Genomic DNA, 27,654 nt, shown 5'->3' on the forward strand with positions numbered 1-27,654 from the left:
ATTGTATTATAATATTATTGGACAACAATGCATGTTTTCTGTAAACTGTGCTTCTTGGGACAAAAAAAACAAAACGTTAATGTTAATTAATGAAATGTAATATATTTTAACATGTTGCAACTATCCCCGTGTCTGCTGTCCCCAGGTTTGGGGTCAGTTGTAACATCTGACTTCTCCCATTCAAATAAATTTAGTGAAGGATATGTCATATGTGATCATGTTTAAATGGTACGGATGCATAGCAGACAGAAGTAAGTTTAATATAAATCAATTTGGCTGGTGTAGTCCAAATATTCTCTCAGTAACAAAGAAGTGCAAAGTGTTGCAAGTTTCCCCAGTCTTCCCCTCCTTCATTATGTCTTGATTTTTCCCTTTTCTTTAATCTTTTCTTTGTATATATGTATCCCTGGTACGGTTAGTTCTGTGTGTGTGTGTATATACTGTTTATGTTAATGTATTTATGTTTGTTTAATTAATTTTTCAAATAGTAAATCTCATATATCCGAGGGTCCGGAAAGAAGCCCTATTCCTAACATTGTGATAAATGGGCTTCAATGTATTCCAACGGGGCGCCCCTCCTGGCCAATCAGGGTGTCTGCAGCAGCTTCGACACCACCCCCCAGCGGCCGCACAGGCGCACTGAGCTCCCAACTGCCATTTTGTGGCAGAGGCTACTCTGCTAAAGCGGGAGAGGGATTAAAACAAACTGCGAAGAAGCCTGCATTTCTTCTCAGCCTATTAAACTTTGTAGCACAGACTCCCTGCTTTCGGACGAGTTAAAGGGGAAGAGAAACACTCAAAAAGAGGTAAAGTATCACTACTTTTCTGATAAGGGGGGAGTTTGCAGGATCTTTAATCGGCCTCTAGGTGTCACGATGGGGCTCTGGGTCCGGGCAGCTCGTCGGAGAGTGTTTGTCTCCCTCTATCGTTATTGAAAAACCCGTCAAAATACGTTTAAATATCCGAAGTTGCGATAAATGTACACACAGCCCACTGTATTTTACATGTATCTGTGAAAATACCGTCGAGGATAAGTTACGAATACTTGGATGATTTGGTTGGAGAGTTTAGGCCGAGGCGTCCATTTTCTCGCTTCTTTGTTTCCAGTCTTTACTGCCTTGACGACATGGAAACTGGCGGGTTTAAGTTATCGCCCTTAGCTAATGCTAGTTTCTTTGCATTCATATATGCCGAGTGTAAAATCAACACGCATTCCTACGTGAACGATGCCGTTAAGTTGTGAGTGCACACAAACACCGAGTCGCTTTTTTACCCAGCTGACAGTACTTTTAAGTATGTTATGTAACATTAAACCAGAGATTTATTTGAAGAAATCTATGTAGCAACTCGCGTTAGCCAAACAGCTAACGTTTGGTCAATTCAGTCTAGGCCTATCCCCACCCAGTGCCTTTAGTAACATTATGTCTGATAGTATCGAAAGCGCCGGAGTCCCCCAAAATGTCCACAGCTAACCTTAGCTATAGTAGTTCGTTTAACTGAATAGGTTGTCGCATCTACTTAAGGATTTCCTGGTAGCGAAATATACACACAGAGACTGTAACGTTAAGGCCAGCGCAGAAAACAGAATGACGAGGCATTCACAGCAAAACGGCGATCACAGCGGCCACTGATTCACTAAGACCAAATACTCGATTTGTGTTTTCCGTAAATCAGCCATCTTCCATGATCGAGCACTGCATTTCTCTTCTTTTATTCCCTGTCATCGCGCTGCGGTCGGATTTGGCAGTTGTTGTTGCACCCGTCGCCCGCTTGTCTCTATTCTAAGCCCACCTAGAGCATCATAGCCACAGATATATATTATAGCAGAGAGCTCCCTCTACGACTCGGCTTGGAGAGCTACAAAAATACCGCTATATAAGCGCTGTGCAAGGAGGCGACAGCTGCCCGGCTGGGCGCTCAGTATCATTGCTGTGTTGTGGTATATTTGATGTAACGTTACTGTGAGTCAAAGCCTCTATGAAGGCCTATTCCAGAGCCTCCACCATTTAGCAACATAAAGATAAGATGTCATGACATGCCATACCTAACAAACAGAGGTATTGTCACAAACATGACTATGCAGCTGCTACACTCCTCATCACTAATACATACAGGTTACATTTCCCAAGTTGTCAGTATTTATCCCGTTGAGATCGGAATACAGCTGCAGTGTTTTTAAATGAGTGAATACAGTTGGTCAATTGACATCATCTCAAGTACACACACTCAGAGTCCATCTTATTAGCTACTTTGATTGTTAATGTTAAAAGCTACTTCATTTAAAATATGCGTCATGTCTACAACCAGCATATGACGCAGGCAAGGTTAAAGAGTTAAATCATCTTTTGACCAAATATGCAAATCGTTTAACTCAATGACCTACAGGGTCTTTAGATTTAGACAGTCTGGGTCTTGCACTAGGGCGAATAAGTGGTAATTCAGCATGGACCAAACCCACCAATGAAAATTTCTTTGAATTCAGAAAAGGGCCAGCAAGATTTTAAGCTTGTGAAATGCTTGGAAATCATTTTAAGGTCTGTTGTTAACTATTACCAAAAAACAACTCAGCTTGTCTTATACAAAAAAAATCTCTTGAGAATGTATAGCGATAGAGTCAAAATAACCAGATGTGCTTAGGCCCAGTACTGATATTGGTATTTGGACAGTTAGAATTTTATTCAACACTGTGAAGAAAATGAAAGTTTTTTTTTTTTTTTTTTTTTTTTTTTTTATTAGATTATTATTCGTGCTATAAAATAAATAAAAAAATCTGATGGGCCACAGTGAAGACCTGAACACCAACTAAACATATTGCCAGTAAAGTCCACAAGGACTTTATTAATCCCCTCCCCTCAGGGATTAATAAAGTATATCTTCTTCTATATGCACAGAGCCTTCACTCTCTGCTAAACAGCCTCAACTTGCATTAGAAAAGTGTGCACTTGAAACAACCAAAGAGCTAACAGAACAATGGCCAAGAACAATGGCCAAGTAAAGAAAAAAAAGAAAACATAGAATTACTCAAAAAAAAAAGAAGCATTTAAGTTAGTGTGATTGTTAAAAAATGATACAGAGAATTGTATAAAAAGCTCCTACAAGTATCAGGGAACTCATCTCCTATGTAATATTAATATAATCTGCTGAAACAGATCATGATAGCTCATTTTACACAAACTTCCTGCAGTTATGCATTTGGGTTAATTGTTCAGTTTGTCGGTTATTCTGCACTGTTATTGTTATGTACTGAATATAATGTGGAATATTGATAAAATAGGTCACTTAGTCAGGCCTCATCAGTTTACTCAATGACAGAAAGGAGGTCCCTTGAGAGAAAACGTAGGGTACCACCTAACTATGTAGCCTAATGGAGAAACAATTTCTAAATGACCCCAAATCTAGTTACTGATCATCCAAAATATATTGGCCCAATTTCAGTGGGAATCCTCCCAACATATAATGTTTATAAGTGTTTATTTAGTGTCCCACATTGTGTATAAAACTAAAGTTGCATTTGCACAAACACATTTGAGTTAATAAGGTATGCATTTTGGTGTTATGTCCAGCTGTTAAAGCAGAAAGCATTTTGTTAAGTTATAGTGCAGGGTGTCTGTTTACAAATGTTTTCTACCCGTTCACATTAAATCAACTTACTGTTTTTAACCACATGTTTAAGAAGGATGATAAACACTCACAGACTTACACATTATTTTTGAACATGGTTTTACAAGCTCAAAATTATACAGACCCTTATTTTATGTTTTTCCGTCAGCTTGTGGAATCTATAGCCCTTTTTAAACAGGAATTGTGCACATTTGCAGGAAAGCCCAATGAGTCTTCTTTCAGCATTGGCAGTATAAAAACAAAATCGGGGAGTGCAGCAAAATGCTGCCTACCTACTTTTGTTTATACAGAATGTGCCTTTTTCGGAGCAATGGGGGCATGAACAAGTAACAAAACATGTAGCTCAGCATGTGATGTAAACAGTGACGGGAGGGAAGCCGCGGCTGGTCAGTCCTTCTGCAATTCTCTCGTAAGTTGGCCCGTTCCTCACTGTTCCTGTCATTTGACGTTTAATGGCCTCTTCGTTTGCGAGGGCAAGGAGGGCGTGCATTTCCTTGTCTCCCCAGTTGCTCATCTTTACAGTGTCTATCAGGTTTGCATTTCCCTCTTGCTACTAGCTGCTCGCTAATTCCTGCTATCAGCTGTTTCCTGTTTATCCACCACCAGTGGGTCGCACGTGCGTCGTCGTCAACAGCCCCTCCCGTTGTGGATGGGCGCCTCGTTCTTTTTAAACTAAAAGGGTTCCGCCAACATGACTACCCTACAAGGCGGAAAATTGGGCGCCTCGAATCAGCTCGCCAATCCAGCTCTGTGTGTCTAAACGCTACAGCTTGCCGGCAAAACAGCCCAACATTCGCGGAAAATCTCGCAGTGTAAAAGGGGCTTATGTCTTGAACATTCCTGCTGCTTCTAGATGCAAATGAGGTCTTGCTTGGTATAAAGCTTCTTTGCCTAATAAGGAAGGCACTGTGTGAATGAAAGTTGTTTTGGAAGACTGCAAAGAATCTCTTCAACTGTTTATTCAAAGTTGGATTGACACCCACAGCAAATTGAAAATTAAGCAGTCCCTTTTATGTGTGACAGTTTGAGTAACCTCGTTCACCACTTCACTTAATCACTTGGTCTTAATAGTATACTCCAGAAAACAGGGGCATTCTCAGCTGCTGAGCTGGAAAAATAAAAAGAGAAGATGAGCTGTTATGGAAGCACTGAGTAGTAGAGTGAATGTATCTGCCCATCTCATTGTGATGATGTATTCTCCCTCCCCTCTTGCAGGTTTACAGTCAGGTAGCAGCCTAAAGCCTCACGTGAATGCAAGTGTCTTGAACAGAACATTTAACATCAGAGATGTGTAGGCTGATAAAGTCATGGTGTTTGTATGTGAAGGAAACATCTCTGTGTCTAGGTGCAGCTGTGTAACATTTTCCTCTTCCCTCTCTCAGGTTGGCAGGGACAGTCAGATAGCAGACATTGGATTCAGCAAAGCTCAGGGCTTTCAGCGGCAAAGCAAAAAGGGAGATCACCTGTCTCAAAACCCTGCAGGCTGCGGCCAAGTCTACAGAAATCATGACAGTTACAGTTTATCGTTGCTATTTCAGGTAACATTAGTAATGTAAAGTGCCAACAATTTTACAAGAATGGCTTTTTTGAAATATGTCAAATTGGCCACTGATATTCTCTAAGACACACCTTTTTCACCAAACTGTGGGTCAAAAGTCAGTAGTGAACAGTTGGTTACACTGTGCAGCGGGCCATGTAGGTAACCAAAGATGTCGATCAAGAACACTGAGATTCAAAATAGTTAAACTTTGCCAGCTCACTGTGGGTGGATTTAACTTGACACAAGCGTAAACTATGCTCAGCACTAGGATTTAATGGTTTGTTGTAACTTAAAACAGCAAGGCTACTTGCTGGTAACACCACCAGGGCTCAAAATACCACATGCATATACATAGTAGTGCACTTAAAATTTTAGCTGTCCATGTGATCATCCGCTCTGCATCCATCAGTGTTCATAACTTGGTACAGCTGCCAACTCATGCATTGACTGTAAGCCTCATGCAGTTGAAACTTTTCACATGCTCTCATTAAACAGTTTATGCTCAACACACATCTATTTTTTTTTAAGCAACAAAAAAAATTTAAGTGATAATGTTTCGGAGCGAAGACAGGACACTTTCTATGCATGTACAGACATGAGGAGCAGCACAGCATTGTAAAGTAGCACTGTAAACACTGCACCACAGTGAAGTTAGTTTGAAGTTGGATATTCAACAGTGCAGACCCAGCTGTAGTGTCTTTACTCAGTTTCACCTTATGTTGGCAACAAGAGGACAGCCCTCTGTTTAACTGACTGAGAAATCATCATTGTATTAGGCCTACTATTTAAATAACTCAGACCGATGTTTTTCAATACCGTCATGTTGACTTGCCAATATTAGTGAATATTTCTATTAAAAAAAGTAACAAAAATATACTAAATTGGTCTCATGTAGCACACATATTTTCATAATTTTTAGTTATTTTATTCAACATAAATAATAATAATTTATAGAACATATTGGCGGTTTTTTTTTCAGTAACTGTATGTGGCTCAGTGACTTAAGCCCTTATTAGATAGGAATTGTGCGAATTTGCAGGAAATCCCAGTCAGTCTTTTTTCAGCATTGGCAGTATAAAAACAAAATCGGGGAGTGCGGGGAATGTTTATACATAATGCGCCTTTTTCGGAGCAGTGGGGAGCGTGAGCAAGTAACAAAACGTGTAGCTTAGCGTGTGACGTAACCAGTGACACGGGAGGGAAGCCGCGGCTAGTCAGCCCTTTGGCGATTCTCGTAAGTTGGCCCGCTCCTCACCGTCCCCGTCATCTGACGGTTAATGGCCTCTTCATTTGCGAGGGCAAGAATGGTGCACAATTCCTTGTCTCCTCAGTTGCTCATCATTACAGTGTCTGTCAGGTTTGTGATTCCCTCTTGCTACTAACTGCTCACTAATTCCTGCTATCAGCTGTTTCCTGTTTATCCAACACCAGTGGGTCGCACGTGCGGCATCATCAACAGCTCCTCCCACAAGTCTTTAACAGCCCCTCCTGTTGCGGAAGACCGCCTCGGTCTGTTTAAACTAAAAGAGTTCCGCCAATATGACTACCCTACAAGGCGGAAAATTGGGCACCTCCGCTTAACTCGCCAATCCGGCTCTGTTTGTCTAACGCTCACAGCTTGCCGGCAAAACGGCCTAACATTCGCAGAAAATCTGGCAGTGTAAAAGGGGCTTAAGATTTAATATCAAGTAAGTATCACTTCACTGGGCACACAGAACACACATCATATCGTATTTTTATAAATATTTTATGAAAAAATCATGAACACTGTTGTAATCATGAGGAGTTGATAATTAAGTGTAGAAGTCATTAGTCCATAATATCAATTGATTGATATGAGTAAATATTTATTAAATCGAAGAAAAGAAGTCCTAATATGATTTTTTTTTTTTTTTTTAAAAACTCTTCCATATTAGGTTCAAGATAAGCTGCCCAAAATGTCCCCCTGGTCGTATAAAATTTGAAGTAGTTCGACTGTACATTATTGTAATTTTGGTTGGATTCGGCCATGGCAAAATTCTGTATAAAATAGGGAAAAGAAACACCAAATGGTGCAGTAAACCCCTTTTTTTTAAGTTACAAGCACCACTGCATACACACAAATAGTATTAAAAGCCTTGTCTTTTTTGGGGGGAAAGCTGGAATTTCTGTCATAAACAAAATTTGATTTTAAATGGAACTACAGATGTTAAGTCACAGAATGGTGTTTGTCCAGATTCTAATGTAATTATAAAGTATACTAGCCAGTGATTCTGAATTTTCGGTAATCTGTTTTTCATAATATACCATTACTAGATTTGCCTCAGTGTTTATATAAAAGAGTGTCAGAGCTAAAACAAGTAGTTGATTAACCACATTTTAATAGTTAATTATCTAAGCATAACACTAAAAACAAAGGTTCCAGCAACTCAAATGTGAATATATGTAGTTTTTGAAAATCTTATATGTAAATTCAGTGTTTTGTGGGTTTGGACTTTTGGTCAGATGAAACAGTTTAATACAACAATCTTCAATATATGAACATAAAGATGCACATTGTGAGGATTTTATTTGGGGAAAAGGAAGATTTTGGTCTGAATTTGTGGTGAATGCAAAAGTGTCAATTTCCAGTGTTTAACCCTGCTCAGCATCAATGTGGACCAACAATGGGGAGAACTTGGAATCAGAGATGAGGTAATATACTGCTGATAGTGTTTGTTTCCACAATGCCATATTTCAGTTCCTACCCAGCATGGACGGAGGGCCAACAGAGGGTGTAGGGGTGGTGGAGGTCCCCACCAAAGACTTCCCCTCCATCCAGGCTGTTCACAGCCAGGATGCCATGGTGGCTGACCTCCTCCAGCAAGCTGCGGAGGCCGGGGGCGTGGTAGAGGGACAAGCTGGAGTCGTCCTGGAACAAGGTTCTTACTAACTGGACATGAAGTAGTCCTGCATTCATTATGTAACCAGAGCACAAAGTAGTAGATTTATATTTCAAGTAGAAGCAATAATGTACGTTTTTGTAGAGAATGTAGGTCAGTATTTTATTCCCAGCAATGTTGTGTTTCAGGTCACAGTGAAGGAATGGTAGCAGCCACCCAGGCCCAGCAGCAGCTGATGGAAGCTGGGGTGGGGGTTGGTGTGGAAGGTGGAGCAGGGGTTGAAATGATGGTTATGGACTCACTGGATCCCACTTTGTTGCAGATGAAGACTGAGGTAAGCTCTCTGTTAGACAGGCTTGGTCTCACAGGAAAGTTTAATTATTGCTGATGTCACTCTAGTTTTAGAAATGAAATCAGCTAAAAGTGAGGACGCCTAACATGTTTGCTGGAGCTGTTGGTTTACTCAAAGTTTCATGTAACAGCCCTTTAAAATAACACTGATTTGCAGGTGATAGATGCTGCTGTGGGGGGAACATCAGCAACTGTGGGTGTTGTTGGAGGGGTAGCGGGTGCTGCTCACCAAGCAACTGTAACAACGGTGGACCAGACTCAAATCATCACATTGCAGGTAGGTGCTCTACATGATAGCATCTTCCACATCTTCCAGTTATTTCACAGTTTGTTCCTGTGGGAGAAAAGCTGGATTCAAAAGATGTATGTAAGCCTTTAAGAAGATATAGCCCCAATAGTTGTATCCACCCTTAGATATTGAATTTGTTTTCGTAGATAACCTGTTGTTTCCCCGGACATGTGTGCTGACCTCAGGTCTCTCTGTTGTCAGGTGGTAAACATGGAGGAGCAGGCAGCTCTGGGTCTTGGGGAGCTCCAGCTGGTCCAGGTGCCTGTTTCTGCCACTACTGTGGAGGCCCTGCAGCAAGGAACCTTTGTAGACACCACTGCTATGCCAAAGGACGGAGACCCAGTCATCTGCCACACCCTGCCGCTGCCTGAGGGCTTTCAGGTACACAAACAGACTTATGGATCAGGCTTTAACTCAAATGTTTAACACTAATGTGTGACTGAATTTCAAAATTAGCAACCTCATCAAGTTTTAGGCCTCTGGCAGAAATGCCACATAAAAACATTTGAGTCCATTTTACATAAACCTCACCATTTTAATTTTTCTAAAAACTTCTGTGTAAAACTTCCAACATGGCTTAAAGAATAACTTCTGCATTTTTCAGCCTGGACCCTATTTCCCTGTGTCAGTTAATTAAAGGGCCAGTGTGTAAAATGGGTTGAAAACAGTGACATCAGTGGTCAAATTCTAGATTGCAGGGCTCACTCGCTCACCCCTCCCGTCGGGTAAATGACGGTGGCTTCGTAGGGACTAAAAGCCTTGCGCACGACTTTTTCAGGAGTAGGTCTATCTAGCGACGAGGTGAATGTTTATTTAGAAATCTAAGCCATGTTACTATATTGTAATGAATCCCTCACGAGCAGGAGACCAGAGGAGCGTTCGGGAAAAAGGCCCGTATATTTGAGCACTCCAGAAACTCCGGTAACACTCCACTCCGTCCCAAACTCTGACTCTTCTAGCGTAACAGACACACTTCATAACTTTACACACATACTCGTTTACCATGCCGAGTGGGCACCCCCATCCCCTCTCTGCTCAATCTCCAGCCCGCACACTGACTGACAGCGTAGCCGGTAAACAGAGCTCAGCTGTTTATTTAGCCTAGCAATATCTCCGGACTATAGTAGCTGCAATGGACGACTTTGAACGCGATTTTGAAGAGTTTCTTGTAGCGGACACAGACCCAGAGCCATACCTGTTTGAGCCGGAGCATACAGATGAGGAACTCCATGTGTTTGATGCTGAGCGGGCGAGAAGAGAGGCTGAATGCACAGAATGGGATTCGGTGCTACTGCTACCATCGTTGGGGAGATATATCATCAGGAGGAAAAGCGCCGCAGAGAGTGCATCACAAGGAGTGAAGTTGCGTCTTCTTTTCCTCGCAGATGACGGTTCGGGTTCATTCTCTCCTGTTGCGTGGTAAGTGTGGTCCATTCGCAAACTTTATAACTAAAAAAACTTTTCACTACTCTCTATCGACGAACTACTAACACTCTGCTGTTTCTTCCTCCTTCTTCCTTCCTTCCGCTGTCTTTGTTGGTTTATTTACACACGCGTAACGCGTTCTCTGGCTGGCTGGATTGTCCGCTCTGGCTGCCTTACATACATAGCGGTGCAAGATGGCGATCTCTCTAAAGCAAGGCCCTTGCTATATATATATATAAAAGCATAATTATAAGGCTACGAAAACCAAACGAATTTTATTTTATAGCGATCATACACTTGTATTAACATATTAATGGGTAGAATATTCAGATTCAGATTGACAATAAACCATGCCAAATATTACACACTGGCCCTTTAAAGAGATCGATTTTAGAAACTTTTCTAGTATTGAGGGAGCCAGCAGCTTCCTCATGATATTTCAGAGAGAGACTTCTACTTAACGAGGCAATAACAAATCGACCGGATCAAGTGAAAGGTAAAGACACTTCAGACACTTATAATAACAATCTGAGCTGCTCTGTGGCAAAAATAACCACTTTTAATGGACACACAGTGATGACGTTTAGTGGCCCCATGTGCTTCCATTACAGCTCGTTCCATGGCTGCCAGCTGCTTCCAGCTCCCTCAATACTAAACCAATTTCAGAAATTGTTGTTGCAGTCTCTTGTCTCTCTTATCAATTTGCAAGGGGAAACAGGGTCCAGGTCAAAAAATGCTGACGTTATCCTTTAAGTCTGACTTGAATGTTATTACATCGGTGTAAAGGCCACACAAGGTAAAATAGATAAACTACTTTTTCTGCCTTCAAAAGGCTAATTTAAAGTTGTGTTGTGGTGTGTCTGGGGCACTCTGAAGTTACACCCCCAAAATGTTAATTAGTAGTGGGTTTTCTATGGGGTTTCACTGTGTTTGCAGTTCAGTTTGACTAAACTAACACACCTAAAACACACATAAAACATGGCTTAACAGTAACCTTATTAAACAAAAGTACAAAATAGGGCTCCATTATAGCTCACAAAGTTCACAGACAAAACTTTGTCTTTGGCTAGATATGTTTTTCCCACAAATACAGCATAGCATCAGCCTGTAACATTCCCCATTGCATTTCCCATTAGAAAATCTGTGTGTTCTGCAATAGTGCATCCAATTTCTTTTTTACATTCATACACTCTAATTTTTCCTCACAGTGAAATGCACTGTATGTCAGAATAGAGAGCAGGGCTGCAACACTAGCAGGCTGAGGTGGACAAACACAGAGTACAGTAAAGATTGGCATTATTTTAGAAATAAGTGAATGAACCCATAATTCCATCAGGAACATCATTCTCTCATACACTTAAGCAACTACAGAATAAAACCAGTCACGAGTTTCCCTAAGTGATTAATTGACCAAACAGTGAATGCATTTGATGTGTAGGTTGTCAAGGTTGGTGCTAATGGGGAGGTAGAGACAGTGGAGCAGGAGGAGGGAGGAGAAGCCCACCCTGAAGAGGAGGAAGATGAGGAGGTTGGAAATCAGCTACTTGAAGAAGGGGAGGATGAACCCATTCCACCCCCGACTGACGACCCAAACTGGGCTAAAGACCCAGACTATCAGCCCCCATCTGGAGCTATCAAGAAGACCAAGAAGGTCAGCTAGTTGTGTGTTATCAATATCTGTTGTAGTGGAAGTAAAAGTCTTCTCTGTAATTGAACTGGACTTAGACAACATGTTGACAGGTGTGTCTTTAACTGTCGTCAGCTGATGATGAGGTCTAATGAGTTGCTGTTTTGTCCAGGGTAAAAAGAGTCGTCTGCGTTATGCTGAAGGAGACAAGGACATGGATGTCAGTGTCTATGACTTTGAAGAGGAACAGCAGGAAGGCCTTCTGTCTGAGGTCAATGCTGAGAAAGTGGTGGGCAACATGAAACCACCCAAACCCACTAAGATCAAAAAGAAAGGTGAGAACCTGCTGTTTGCTGGACTAGTGGTGTAATGGCAATGACACACACACAAAAAAAAAGGTGGGGGGGGGGTGGTAATCATCACTCCCTAAGATATCTGCGGGGAGGAATGAGGCCAGAGTCAAGATGCCAAACTCTATCTATGTTCTGTTGTTCAAATAAACATTTAAAAGGTGTCTAATGGTGAGTCTAATAAATAAACAATACAAACTCACAAAAGTCAGGAAAGGTATATTTTTACACCTATTTACCTTTTGAAACGGAGAAACGTTGAACGCACCCAGAATTCAAGTTTCTCTTTTACTGAAAAAAGACAAGCTTAGTTGCCTTGTGAATGCTTCGAAAAACACACTTCATTTCAAATCAACATAAGCAAAATAAAACTCACCAAAACTGGTCAGTCTACAATAAACCCTTAATTTACTGAGTTAGATGGGAAAAATATGTTTCTCCCTGCAGTCTTTCTGCTGTTGCTAGCCACCTGTCCTGTACTGTTAATCCCACCACTCACAGTCATTTCTCAGCTCAGCTGCCTGCTCCACCAGTAGAGACTGGCCTCTGGTGGTTCGTGCTGTGCACTACACACAGTACAGTCTTAATGCAGCCTCTTACTGTGAGGTTAAGAGAAAGATAAGCGTCTGTATTTTTGATGATATTGAAAATCATGCCGTCAGGATTTCTGTACTGTAATAGAGTGATAAGGCCCAAGCCTCTCATATGACATCCAAGACAGGTTTCACACTACAGTTTGTCAAAAATAGAACATTTATTGAGGACCCAATCACATGACAACCTGTGAGTCCTGGAGACTCACAACATATAACGATGCATTGTAATACTACTATGTTCTTATCACAGTCTCATTATTTCTGTCGTCAGTGCTAATATAATAACAAAGACAACAACATTTGTTTAACCTAATCTGAAAATGAAATGTTTTTTAGACCATTTTTTAAACAAGAACGAACATTTTCTTGATTATTTTGATTATGTTTATTTTGCATTCTTACATTGCTCAATATATGATGGTTATGTGCACCAGCTTAGAGTCTAAGGGTGATTTCACACCTAACCCTTTAGGTTCGGTTAAAACAAACTCAGGTCCATTTGCACAGTTAGTACGGTTCATTTTAGCTAGTGTGAAGGATGTCAGTTGTTCCCAAGTGTGGACCAAACAACTGGGTCTTGGTCCCTGTCCAAATGTGAAAGAAAACAAACCAATCACAGGATTTTATGATAGCAGATATGTGATTTTAGCAACAGCTAAACCAATAATGAGTCCATCTGCTGATCGTGAAATCTGTCTGCGACTTAGAATTAGAATTGATCCTGGTAGAGGCCACGTATATCCCACAACCCATTTATTCAGTGAGGGTATATTCCCTCATTAAAAAGCTGTTAAAACTGCCATTATTGTATTTGACTCCGTGTACTTTGTCTATTCATTAAGTTCATTAAAAAGTGTGTGACAGTGATCCCACAGTATTAAGCCCTGAATCAATACTGTACAAGGCTTTTGCAAGCCTTCTTTTTATCTGTCTCTGTGTTAGTCGTTTTTCATAACATGCCATTGATTTGCAGTCTAAAGCTGTTTCCACCAAACATTTTTCGGTATGGTACCTTTGGAACCAAAAGTACCCTTCAGACATGGTACCTAGACCCTAGCGTTTCCACCTTAAACCGTGCCCTGAAATGTGAGCAGGGTTGTTGTCACTCACTTCTCCGTCTGCACCTTGTTTATCGTCCAGAACTAGGCTGCACAACGACATTTTCAGAACAAAATAAAACAGGCTGCAGTGAGAGTATCTCGCCATGGGATTTTCAAATATAGCGGGTTTGTGCATGTAGTCCTTCTCAGGCAAGCTTGGGGTGATGCCGTAGCCTGACGATACGCGACCCTTTTTTTCCCCTTCAAGTGAGGATTAGAATATATGCAGTTCCTATAACCCGGGTGAAAACTGATACGTTTTAACGCTTGAAGATCCACTCATTACTAAAAGTGTATGTCATATAAAAACTCAAGTAATGGTCAAAGTTGTCATGTGGATATTTAAGGTGTGCTGATGGATTCACATCGTCAGCTCGTGCGTTGAGTAACATTACAAGTTAATGTTCCACCTTAAAAAATCCCGGCAGTTGGCCCAGTGAATGAATTTACTTTTTCCTCCGACTCCGGCTGCTTCAAGAGGCAGCAAAACATCCTTATATTATATAGTTGCAGTCTACTAATTAAACTCTCCACGATATGAACAGTGGTTCTGCCTCAAACCAGCCACAACTCTGCCCTGAGCAGAGTGACCGTCTGCTCCTGACACATCAACAGACTGCAGTGTTCATAGCTCCACCTTTTAGTACCAGATCTGTGTGCTAGGTACCCCAACAGAAGGGGTACCAAAAATGGTAATGGTACGGCACGGTTCCATTGGTTCCATCCACAACTTTTTACAGTGGAAACGGAAAAACGTGTACCAAACTGAACCGTACCGTACTGCTTGGTGGAAAGGGGGCTTAATAATAGCCTACTTGTGATGCTTACAATCAGTTACATCCAGGGGTGTAACGGTACACAAAAATCACGGTTCGGTACGTACCTCGGTACACAAGTCACGGTTCGGTTTTTTTCGGTACAGTAATGAAAAAAATAGACAACTATTAAATATCTTTTACTTATTGGTAACCTTATTAAAACATACCACCACAGCAGTTAACTCTTTTTACACAATTTTTGAATGAAACAAATATATATAAAATCCTGCTTTTTCACATTGTTTGAATGAAAATAGAAATATAAAAGTGAAAAATAAAATCCTGCTGTTTTTTTAACACATTTTTTGAATGAAAAATATAAATATACATTTCTGCTTTAACAGTTTTACTCAATTAAAATAAAAAGTATAGTGCAGCTGGTCAGCTTTAAAGCCTGCTCAGATTCAGTTTTACTAGGAACTTACTTAGCTTTCCCACTTTGTTAAAGTGCAGTAAACAAAACATGCTTATATCTAAAGTGCAGCTTAAACAATTTTACTCAACTCCAATGGCGTTGGTTATTTCTTTAGCGCGATGGTCAGGGAAACGCTCTTTCTTTTTAAACGACGACGATATCGTAGTTTGCACCAGATTGCTTTTTCTAGTCGTGCCGGTTAACGTTCAAACTCGGGTGGTGTCGCTTTAGATGCGTTAGCATGTTAGACGTGTTTCCAAGTACATACCCGACCGCTGTTCTGCAGTGTCGGCACACTGCTTTTGTCTTGTCCACTTGTTTATTTCCATCTTCGTATTTTACCCTGAAACCAAAGTGTTCCCAAACGGAGGACTTAAGGTTTGCGGGTGGGTCTTCAGGTTCGTCAGGCTCACTTGCCATGTTGTCAAAATGTGAGAATGCGCTGCACAAATAAAAAAAAAAAGTGAAAGCGGAGATTTACAGTCGGACTCTGTCCGTCACTCAATTATGTCCATCGGGGAACTAGATATTTTAAATGGTTCGGCTCGCAAAAATGGAATTAAAATAAAACAAAATAAGATAAAATAATATCCTGCACCCAATAATTCGGTACAGGGTCGTGCCGAACCGAAAGTCACGAACTGAACGGTTCGACACAAATACATGTACCGTTACGGCCCTAGTTACAGCTCTATGAGCTCTTTATGAAACCAAAGAACAGAAATATAAAGACATTCTAAGCATTGAAGTGCTGCTACATAAACTTCTGTCAGTCACCAGAATATGATTTCTCCATGTTGATCCTGATGATGCAGGATGACAAATGAGAAAACTGTCCCATCAATAAGTTACTTGTCATTTAGTAGAACTTCATGTTTACTCCTCTTTGTTCATTTGCAAAAACTCTAAAACTAAAATGCAACAATGTATCATTTTTTCCCCTCTGGTGTGAACCAAATGAATCCAACTACAGGCGTGAAAGCACCCTATGCAGAAGAGAAAAGATTGCCAGGATTAGCTTCTGTTCAGAGTCCACTGCATTTATTGGCTGCAGGCTCCTGTACACAAAAATGCGACATGTCTTACTGTGTCATCAGTTTTTTTTTTGTTTTTTTTTGTTGTTGTTGTTGTTGTTGTTGTTGTTTTTGCCTCAGAATGAGATGAGTGGTCACGTATGCTAAAAGTGATGAAAAAAAATGGTATCTGACTATTCACTGTTATTGCTCATCGACTTTAAGTGAAATTGTATTGTGATGAAAACATCATCTTTTTATTGTTTCTACAAAATTCTGTTTTTCAAAAATCACAAATTGTAACTGAAGCTTAATATAATAAGTTATTAAAGTTTTTGTTCAGTTCTCAGGTATGCTTCAGATGCGATTTTAAGTATCTCTTATGTCTTTGTTTTGCGCGGAGACAGTAGCTACGGGAAAATGATAAAAACACTGTAATTGAATGTGAGGTGTGTGTGTCGTTGTCATGTGTTAGGAGTGAAGAAGACGTTTCAGTGTGAGCTGTGTAGCTACACGTGCCCTCGACGCTCCAACCTGGACAGACACATGAAGAGCCACACAGACGAGAGACCTCACAAATGTCACCTGTGTGGAAGAGCCTTCAGGACAGTCACCCTGCTAAGAAACCATCTCAATACACACACTGGTATACACAACTACACCTCTTCTTATTAACATTAGACTCTAATGGGACCACAACAGTAGGACTAGTTTCAAAGGAGACAGGTGACTGATTCGGTTTTCCATTACCATGCAAGAATAGCTAAAACGTGTCCTTTTGGTTTTTTTTTTAATGCAGGAACTCGTCCACACAAGTGCACAGACTGTGATATGGCTTTTGTGACCAGTGGAGAGTTGGTTCGTCATCGTCGCTACAAACACACACACGAGAAACCCTTCAAATGCTCCATGTGTGACTACGCCAGTGTGGAGGTAACACAAGCTCCTGTCTGCTTTGTTTTTGTTACAAAGTTTAATCTTTTACATTTGCTACACTCACTTTCACCCACATCCACTCAGTCAGGAATAAAGAACAGTGAAGGATACATCCACAGTTGTCTAGTCAGCAGCTCTGAGGGAGGAAGTTAAAGAGTTCATCTACACTGTTTCAGACAGTAGATATACAACAGTTCTAAGTCTAAAATAGTTACCAGCAGCCATGTCTTTATGATGGCAGATGCATTTTTTGCTGTAGTGTTGTGATATGTGACCATGTGTTTGTGTGTGGATGTTTTGTAGGTGAGCAAACTAAAGCGTCACATTCGTTCCCACACTGGTGAGCGTCCATTCCAGTGCAGTCTTTGCAGCTACGCCAGCAGAGACACATACAAACTGAAGAGACACATGAGGACACACTCAGGTAAACTTAACCGCTTAACTGCTTTTCTACCTTCAAAAGCACTGGAGAAGAACGACTGGCATATGTTAGTTTTCAGAAATATAGCACCAGTGTTTCATTAATGCCCCTGCGCTGGTGATAGCCATGGTCAGAGGCATTATGTTTTCGGGTTGTCCGTACGTACGTAACATTCATTTATCCTGTCTTCATGAGCACGATATCTCAAGAACGCCTTAAGGGAATTTCTTCAAATTGGGCACAAACATTCAGTTGGACTCAACGATGAACTGATAAGAATTTGGTTGTCACAGGTCAAGATCCTTGTGACCTTGTCTTTCTCATTTTTGTGAATACAATGTTTCAAAAATACCTTGAGGGAATTTCTTTGAATTTAACACAAATGTCCACTAGGACTGAGAATAAACTGGTTAGAAATTTGTGGTCAAAAGTTGAGGACAGCGTGACCTCACAATAAAGGTTTTTTGGCCATAATTCAAATATTCATGTGCTTATTATGACAAAACTTCACAAAAATGTCTAATAGGATAAAATAATGAAGAGATGACATTTTATATCCAAAAAGTCAAAGGTCAACTTCACCCATCTTGGGTGTCTACCTTGAAACTCCTGATCATCTGTTCTGTGGCTGTGAAGCATCCATGTTTTTACAGGCATACAATCGTGGGGTGACAATTCCAGTTTTGGTTTGTTTTGGTTTTATTCTGGGGATAAAGGCATATAAAGTGATGTCTTTATGTTAATATGGTTATTTTTTAGCTCCCTTGAAAAACAAAAAAAAGATTCCAATCAACAGGTTAGGAGGTCATTTGACCTTTTGCTCACCTCTCCCATTTATTGTCAACTACAACCAACTAGAGAAGTATCATATTTATCTATAAATACTGATGGATGCAGGATTGTTAAAATCTATACTTTTGGGCTAAATCTTACATTGTTTCATACCTCCTACCCGATTGTTACTTCATAAGATTATGAGAGCAATGATCAACCTGTGTACATTCTCCATCCTCTTCTCAGGAGAGAAACCTTATGAGTGCTACATCTGCCATGCCCGATTCACCCAGAGTGGAACCATGAAGATGCACATTCTGCAGAAACACACAGAGAATGTGGCCAAATTCCACTGTCCACACTGTGACACTGTCATCGCACGCAAGAGTGACTTGGGTAACACTGACACACACACACACACACACACACACACACACACAGTGAAACTTAAAGGCATAGTGCACCCACAAAAAAACAACTTAGCCATTATCTACTCACCCATATGCCGAGGGAGGCTCAGGTGAAGTTTTAGAATCCTCACAACACTTGCAGAGATCCCAGGGGAGAGGGGGTAGCAACACAACTCCACCTAATGGAGGCTCCGCAAGTGTTGTGAGGACTCTAAAACTTCACCTGAGCCTTCCTCGGCACGAGGGTGACTGGCTGAATTTTCATTTTTGGGTGCACTATCCCTTTAACTTAGTTCACACTGCATGACTTTCAAAGTCATTAGATGGCTGCACTGTCTACATTACACAACTATCTGTCCTGTTATTGGGAGTCTTGAAGTCATGGTGGTTTTTATACTGGCTGGTGAGGGTTTCACACACACAGCCCACAGTCACAGGGTGTTAACTAGAAAAAATACAAGTCAAAAAGTGACCAAGCAGTGTTCCAAGTAAGTTATTGTGTGCAATAGTCTACCCTCCACCTTTTCTTTCCTGTTCCCTTTCTCTGTCACTATTACTCTCTCTCTTAAACACACACACACACACACACACACACACACACACACATACACATACCTTGTAGAGCACTGCAACACTGCTCGTCTCTGCCGTCAGCTTGTGTCTTGCGCTCGTATTGGCTGTAGCTCGCCAACAAGTTCCCAACAGGTCCAGATACAACCTTGATTTCAAAAAAGTTGGGACACTGAAAAACGTAAATGAAAACCGAATGCAATTATTTGTAAATCTATTTCGACATACATCAATCAGCCAAAACATTAAAACCACTGCCGGGTGAAGTGAATAACATTAATCATCTTGTTACAGTGCAGTGTTCCATTGGGAAACCTTGAGTCCTGGCATTCATGTAAATGCTACCTGATGCGCTCCACCCACCTAAACACCGTTGCAGACCAAGTAAACCCCCTTTGACAATGGCACTTGTCGATGGCTGATAGGTGTATATTCACTTGAATACAGTACAAAGACAAGCTATTTAATGTTTAAACTGATATACTTTATCATTGTTTTTTTTGTTTTTTTGTTTTTTGTAAACATACACGCTTGCCTGTATTTGCCTCTAACCTGGGACTTTTGTCAACCAAAACGTGTCATTGAGCAGAAAATCAGGGCTTAAGTCCTGTGCAGTGTGAACTAGGCATCACCAGACAGACAAGATAGTTTACACTGCCAGAGTTTTTCATTCCCCTGATGTGTTTTCCTCTGTTATGTGTGTGCATCTCCAGGTGTCCATCTCCGTAAGCAGCACTCATTCATTGAGACTGGAAAGAAGTGTCGTTACTGCGACGCCGTTTTCCATGAGCGCTACGCCCTGATCCAGCATCAGAAGTCCCATAAGAACGAGAAGAGGTTCAAATGCGACATGTGTGACTACTGCTGCCGCCAGGTGTGTGCACACTAACGTCTTTGAGTACTGATGCGTAGGGTTAGCATTCTTGTAGCAAGTAATGTCACTTGAATATTAAATGTGTCACCCAAATGAAATAATAAAAAAATATTCATTTTTGAATTACAGCAATGATGGTGGCTCTGTGAGTTGCTCACCATCTTAGTTAAGTTTGTCTGCTGGTAGATGTTAAGTCATTTTACTGTACAAGTAAGAAGTCTGGAGATAATCAGAATCTTTAAGATTCATCCTCAAGGCACCATGAAGGCCATCCATCCAGTAGTTGTCGACATAGTGATGGACAGACCCACAGATAGATCAATACAGGGCAATGCCGGTACCATAGCTAAAACGTGATTTGAACTGCTCTACAGTACTGTCGGTTTAACTGTGGTATATAACTGTGCGTCCTGCTGGGTCCAGGAGCGCCACATGGTAATGCATCGTCGAACCCACACTGGAGAAAAACCCTACGCCTGCAGCCAGTGTGAGAAGACCTTCAGGCAGAAGCAGCTGCTGGACATGCACTTCAAACGCTACCATGACCCCAACTTCGTCCCCACAGCCTTCGTCTGCCCCAAGTGTAGCAAGACCTTCACTCGCAGGGTAACAACACTCTTTCTACCTGTCACATACCTCTTAGGTGGTTCAACATGGGCTAAAAAATAGTATGTTTTAAAAGTCAACAGGCTACCTAACAGTGCATTCTTGCAGAACACCATGGCCCGACACGCAGAGAACTGCAGCGGTGAGGTGGAGGAAGCAGAGAATGGAGCTCCAACCCCAAAAAAAGGGAGAAGAGGGAGAAAGAGGAAGATGAGGAGCAGGAGAGATGAGGATGACAGCGGTGAGAATTTTACATTGCATACAAGTGTGGGCATGACGCTGTGTTTGATCTGTTCTGATTACACGGTGGCCGCGGGTCCTTAAAAATCTTAAAATGTCTTACACAGGGCGTCGGTAGCTTAGTGGACAGTGCTGGCGCCCCATGTACAAACGCAATGCCTCGCTGCAGCGGTCGCGGGCTCAACTACGGCTTGCGGCCCTTTGCTGCATATCATCCTCTCTCTCTCTCTCTCTCTCTCTCTCTCTCTCTCTCTCCCCCCCCCCCCCCCCCCCCCACTGTACACTGTCCTGATCATTAAAGGCAAAAGCCCAAAAAATAATCTTTAAAATGTCTTACACACACATTTATTAACAAATGGCCTTAAAAAGTAATAAATTGTCTTTAAATTCAGATTGATTGGTTCTCAAATGTTTTTTAGTCACATCACTGATGTAATTTTTGGTGTTGGCACCATAGGAAACATTATTTTAACAGGAGGGAAACACTATTCGATGGGGTACCATACTTAAACACAACACCTGTATGTGTGCAATTCCTCTTTTTTTGTCCCCCTCACACACTTAAGAGCACGCAATGAGTCCTAGTCATTAAACTAAGACCTTGCAAGCTATGGAATAACAGGAAAATGCAAATGTAATTACAAATAGCTTAAAAAATAACAACAGTTACTCAAGGTGATTAAAGCCAGAGCCTGGAAATGTTTATTAAGCAAACTGCGCTGTAGCTGTTTCAGTTGTGGTATGGGAAATGGGAATCAGGGAGGTGGAATCGCACATACAGTGCTGTAAGCTCAGAAAGTATGGTCTATGTTATTTGGTCTTAAATTTAATTTTAAGCAGTATTAAAAACATCTTTAAAAATCTTAAATTAAACTTCTTTATAACTGTAGACACCCTGGACTAGTTAATCTGATTTCCGTCTTTGCTGTATCTCTGTGTCATGCAGAGGAGGATCACGCTGAACCAGATGAGGATGAAGAGGGTGAGGGTGAAGAAGAAGCAGCACTGCTGCAGGAAGAGGAGGAGCCGGAAAACATGGAGCTGGACCAGGCCCCTGCTGCCATCCCAGTACCAGCCCCTGATGAGCCACCGGTCAAGAGGAAACGAGGCCGACCCCCAAAGAATGCCCCCAAGCCTCCAACACCCAGCAAAGCAGTCAGAGTGGCGACCAAGGCGACTGCTTCTGGTGAGAACACTGACAGGATTTATTAGACCTGTTGATGTTGAGCACTTTAATGGAAAACAGGATGCATTTTGTCTTGGGGTGGTCATATGCAATAAGTGTTGTGAAACATGCACTACAGCTAAAAAAAATAAACATAATGCTAAAGCAGTGCAGTTCCTATCAGTCATAATTGAACTGCTGACTAGGACTATCAAAGCATTGCAGCTGAGAATGACTGTTATGCATTTAGATTTCAGACTGGATGTTATTTTACTGAAATGTGCATGTCATGCTGAACATGCACAAACAAAAGTTGTATATAGTGACCTATCAGGCTGCAGCTTTCAGAGAGGTTGATGTATATAGTTGTTACTGAGTGTGCTGAAGAACTGTGAAACTCAACATCTCAGCTGGCTTCTTGGATCTTTCCATCTACCTTATAATTTGCAGCATTTTCATGAAATGTCATGTCAGTTTCTCTTTGCAACTCTGTAAACAAATCCCAGTTAAACTTTACCATTGTACAGTGCTGTGCTCAGTGCGAACATGCCTTTATTTATGCACAGGCCACACTGCCTGTGTGAGCAATTTGTGACGACTCCCTCACTGAACTGCTGTGACTCGCATGTGTGCAGTGCTCAGACAGAGGGGCCTGCTGCTGTAACTACTGTATTTCCAAAATTAAAAGCCACAATTTGAATTTACAGCTCACAGATACTTACCTGGCGTTTCTGGTGTTTGTGTGGCATCTAGTGTCAGGAAAAAATGTTGCACATTTCTGATCTGTCATTAGTGCCATTAGTGTTTACTGTATTATGTGAATGCTGCTGTCACACTACCTGTCCCACTAAGCCCCATTCAAATGAATTGTTGAATATTCATATTCAAGACATTTCTTATTTTGAGATGTTCCCCCGCTGAGCAGTCACTGAGCAATGCTGTTCACACTGGCAGTGTGGCTGCTCTAACCTGTTAACACCGATGCTGAAATAAAAAACAAGAGTTTCTGTGATGCACGTGTTGCTCACACAGGCAGTGTGGTTCGAGCGTTAGTCACCCCATCTAAAAACAAAAATAACAGAATACATCACAGCTGAATTGTAAACAAACAAGTCTTAAATAAACTGCAAAATATGATGAGGACGGTTTCATTAACAGTGCATGTGCGCTCAATATGCAAAAATATAGCATTATCATGAATAATCAGTTAACACATAAAGACCAGAGATGATCAGTCATTGTCTTGGCTCCTTCAGGAAAATTCTATTCTTTCCATCATTCAAAAGAATGGCCACTTTTTTGTTCTCACAACCCCTGAATGCAGCATCTGAATGTGTCTTTGTTGTTGTGTTTTGTAGCTGCTGCCATCATTCAGGTGGAGGATGAGAGCACCGGAGCAGTGGAGAACATCATAGTGAAGAAGGAGGATGGCGACGCCTCTGCAGCGACACCTCTGGAGCAGGGAGTGGCCCTGACAGTGGAGGGCGTGGGGCTAGATGGGGAAGGGGTGGAGACTGTTGAGCTGGCTGTGAATGAAGAAACAGCGGCCGCCGCCGCCAACGGAGATCTGACGCCAGAGATGATCCTCAGCATGATGGACCGGTGAACACAACACAGCCGCACACATGCAGCTGGACTATGAGTCAGATTGGCAAATACACATTAACATTTCCACATCCATGGCCTTCACCCTCATGTTCCATCAGTGTGAGCTTGTCATGGCGGCCATTTTGCCTCCATTGAAGTGGCTGCAAAACAACCATGCACAAAGAAGGGAAGTTGCATGTAAATACGTATACACAGTAACTCCACATCCATGTACATCAACTGCATACTGATGTTTGTGGGTCACACACACACACACACACACACACACAACATACCATACCCCACTGCACATACCTGTGTCATCTCCCACATCATATACAGATATCGTCCAAGCTAACGACAGACTGCTCTCTGCTCTTAAATGCTTTTTTCAGTTTGAATGTCTTCTGAATGAATCATTGTGTATTTTGCTACTTGTTTCTACCCAAAGCCACATCCTGTGGCAGTCTCTACCCACACACTCTGCAGTTATTGTTCAGCTCCTCTCTGTGTTGCTCTGCCAAAAGGAGACATCATTTGATCTACTTTCACTCTGATTTTCTGCTGTCCCGCTTGCTGTTCTTGCAACTATGCTGATTTTGCAAATTCCAAGCCTTTATATGTGTATATATAGATATAAATGTAGTTTTTCCTAATGAAGCGTAGTATATGGTACTTGAGTTTGTCACTGAGATACCACTTGCTTTCAGTCATACGATCTGTATTTTATTTCCCCCCAAACTATGATTTTCCTCCTCGGCCTGTGTAAACACATGGTCCATGTTGTGGTGTTTTCTACATTGAGGCTTTCACAGAAGAAAGTTGTCAGAGGGATTCTTCTTTATTCATGAGCAAATGGGCACAGGTAGATCACATTCAGAGGAACTGAAGTCAGTAATTTAGCTTTCTAGTTCATCTGTTTGACATCCATGCTGCCTGCAGTCAACCTTGTCCTAATGGAATCTTGCCCTCAGCTCATGCTAATGAGATACTTGAGATAGCTGCTAATTTAGTTTCCAGTCACCAACATAGTTATTTTTCAACTGTTTTCTATTTTCTTCTACCTCTCACTGATGGAAGATATTCGTCATTCATAGTTAACGTTCCTCCTTCTCCTGTTCTACATTTTGAAGGAGATCGTTTGCCACCACATGAACTGAATGATCCCTGTCAGTTGGAGAAAATCCTGGTAGAGTTGGTAAAACATTGTACTAAAGTTGTGATTTTGAACATTCCAAATCCTTCAATTAACATGGAATTATGTCTATGCATTTGAATCATCTCACTTGAATTAAAAGGCAGTAACAAACTCAAACATTGTTTTGCAAGCTAATATCAGACACTCTTATTTTTCCTTGAAATGGATTCACATCCCAGCTAATGTATTGCTTGGAACAGTTATCTAAGACCAGATTGTGAATCAGTGTGTAACTCAAATAGCCCTCTCCTCCCACAATAATCAGCCAACTGTGGCAGGTGGTTTGCATGTAAATACACATATTAAAACCTTTGCTTTTCGATTTCTTGTGAACCTTTATAATGTTTTTAAATAGATGATTTAAAGATGTGTTGGTTAAAAGGGATATTGAGGTTTTCATTGACATGGTAAACATGTTGGTGCCATAGCTGGTACTCCATGTCCCCAGCCTGTAAAGGTGGTTTGCAAAATGACCTCTTCATCATGCTTTCGTTCCATAGATGAGCCCCTCTTAACCAACCAAACACAACTAATCTGAACCACTATCAGTTTCCTGTGTATATTTTGTTGCTCATAGCGATACAAAAGTGTTTTCAGTTTTACAGATAACTGTTTGACAGTTTTCTTTTCTGGCCAATTTGTAGTTGCCACTGCATTTCTCTGCAGCTGGTTCAGTCATATGACAGAAGCCTTGTCTCATTCTGTTCTCCTTTAACGTTTGGCCCGCAGGTGAGTTTAGCATCACCTGTAAAGGAACGAGGTTTTTAAGTATCTGCTGAAAGATGAAACTGTTGGGCACTCATCTAAAAACATACTGAATGAAGTTTAGCTAGTAAAACAGCCTTCTTGTTCTTTTTTTGACAGATAATATACTGTTTTTGGAAGCCGTGTGTTTTATTTGCTGTACTATGTGACTTAATTAGGTAATGAAGAGGGCTCTTCCACACTGTCCTCAGCCCTGGATTAAAGCTATTCACTCAAGTCCTGCAGTTGCATTAACCCTGGGCTACACCTTGCAGCTGACACTGAGGTTTGTCCTCTCCAGCTCAGTCACTCCAGATAAGAGTTAGCCCTCATTTGTATTTAAAAAACAGGGTTAAGATCGCTTTGTGAATCAAGGTGAAAACCAAAAGTAATCTTCATGGTCCAAATTTCAACAAATCATATGATTTGATTCTTTTGAAGATGTGATAGGGCTTAAAGCTCTGAAGTGATCTGATTTCCTAGTGGGCTTGACCACAGGTTGTGATGGTTGTTATGTGGCCTTCCTTTTATGACAATACCTGTTATTGTCAGGTTGAACCATTTCCTCTGTAAAAACATTGGTTAGATGCCCAACATTGTAAAACAAGACTGTAAAGAACCATGAACACAGAAATGGTCACAGAAAAAATAGCAGTGCCAAGATACTGATGGAAGGTTTCTGAGGAAATCAGTGTTTGGATATCAAATTGACACTTTTATAAGAATCTTTCAGAAACATTTATTGTACTGCTTTTGTCTGAGATCTCACTCTGTAAAACAAAAAAGGACAAAATATTCTGTTGTCAACCTATCATGGTGTTCTGCAGGCGGACGGATGGAAGACAGATGTTTGACTGTTCTCATAGCAACAGCATTGTTTTTGTTTGTTTGCACATTGCTTGTTTGTTTTGGCAGAAGAATTGAGAGAACGGTTTTAAGATGGTTTTAAACATGTCCGTTTTAAGACCGAGAAAACAGAAGAAAACTTTGACGTCATTTTTGGAAATGAGACATTGTACAGCTGATGAAAAATAAAATCATCCTAATGGGCCCATGACTGCTGCATGCTTCTTTTCTTTCAGTTATACAGCAGTGGGGCAGTGTTACAGTGTGCATGTGATGACAGAAGTCTATAGGAGCACAAACCTGTCCAGGCCTTCGGCATGTGTGTGTATTTAAAGGGATAGTTTAGTTTTTTGAATTGCCGTGGTACGGTTAGTTATCCATAGACAGTATGTTAAATACAGTAAATGTCAGTGTGCATGCTCTAAGTTTGGAGAGGCAAGCTGGAGTCCAACATGGAAGCTAAGCAATGTACTGTTGTGGAAGGGTCAGCAACAAAATGTTTTTTAGCCACCTAAAATAAGTCCCACCTAAAAAACAATACCACTTTAAGTGTGTGCTACATTGGGAGGACTTCCACTGCTCTACCTTTTTGTCAGACAGCCTGTTCTGAGCGGTGAACAGCTTCAGTTCCCCATTTATACTCTCCTCAAAACCACCAGACTCCATTGAGGAAAAACAGTAATTTTTTCTCACTGGTCTACTGGTTAGTTTGTGTTCTTGTGTGAATCCAAACTAACCCTTTTAGATGTCAAAGTCAAACATTAACACAAATAAGGTAAGTGTTGGAGGCAGCAGTACACCAGCAGCTCCTGTGTTCAGACAGCTAAAATTACTGTTTCGTCAATGGAGTCCGGTGGCTTTTAGGAGATCTTAGATGGGTAACTGAAGCCATTCACAGCTTCCCGGTCGGAGCTGTTTGTCTGACTGAAAGGTTAAGTGGTGAAAATATTCTCAATATAGCATATGCTTAAACTTAAAACTAACAAAATAACTATTTGAGGCAGTGGTAGACCAGCAGCTCTTGTGTTCAGCAATGTTACTGTTTTTCTCAATGGAGTGTGGTTTTCAAGAGTGAGAGAGAACGGCTGCATTTTCCCATTGGAAATCATTGCCTGACTACTGATTGCCTCTACTCATCCAGATAATCGGCACTTCATCTTCTCATCTTCACCACCTCCACCATCACCAGCATCTAGACCCTATTCAACTATGGATTCATCACAATCCTTATTCATTATACCATCTCTATGGGGGTCTAATCGTCCACATTTTTCATT

At 41.2% G+C, this 27,654-nt stretch overlaps 1 protein-coding gene across 2 annotated transcripts; it reads left to right on the top strand.

The window, feature by feature from the left end:
• Positions 1-409: 409 nt before the first annotated feature.
• LOC126407383 (transcriptional repressor CTCF-like) lies at positions 410-26,583 on the top strand. Of its 2 annotated transcripts, none has more exons than XM_050072225.1 (16): positions 410-806; positions 7,881-8,061; positions 8,211-8,356; positions 8,531-8,650; positions 8,864-9,043; positions 11,526-11,738; positions 11,887-12,049; positions 16,482-16,652; positions 16,806-16,939; positions 17,246-17,366; positions 18,384-18,533; positions 19,831-19,991; positions 20,415-20,597; positions 20,706-20,838; positions 21,784-22,023; positions 23,361-26,583. In XM_050072225.1, exons 2-16 carry the CDS (start codon positions 7,893-7,895, stop codon positions 23,606-23,608), a joined length of 2,532 nt encoding a protein of 843 aa, XP_049928182.1. In that variant the 5' UTR covers positions 410-806; positions 7,881-7,892; the 3' UTR covers positions 23,609-26,583. The 2 variants fall into 2 exon arrangements, with proteins under 2 accessions (XP_049928182.1, XP_049928181.1); XM_050072224.1 differs by lacking the exon at positions 410-806 and adding an exon at positions 4,914-5,159.
• The last annotated feature ends 1,071 nt before the right edge of the window (positions 26,584-27,654 follow it).

This window comes from Epinephelus moara, chromosome 20 (assembly GCF_006386435.1).
Source record: "Epinephelus moara isolate mb chromosome 20, YSFRI_EMoa_1.0, whole genome shotgun sequence".
Classification (NCBI taxonomy): Eukaryota; Metazoa; Chordata; class Actinopteri; order Perciformes; family Serranidae; genus Epinephelus; species Epinephelus moara.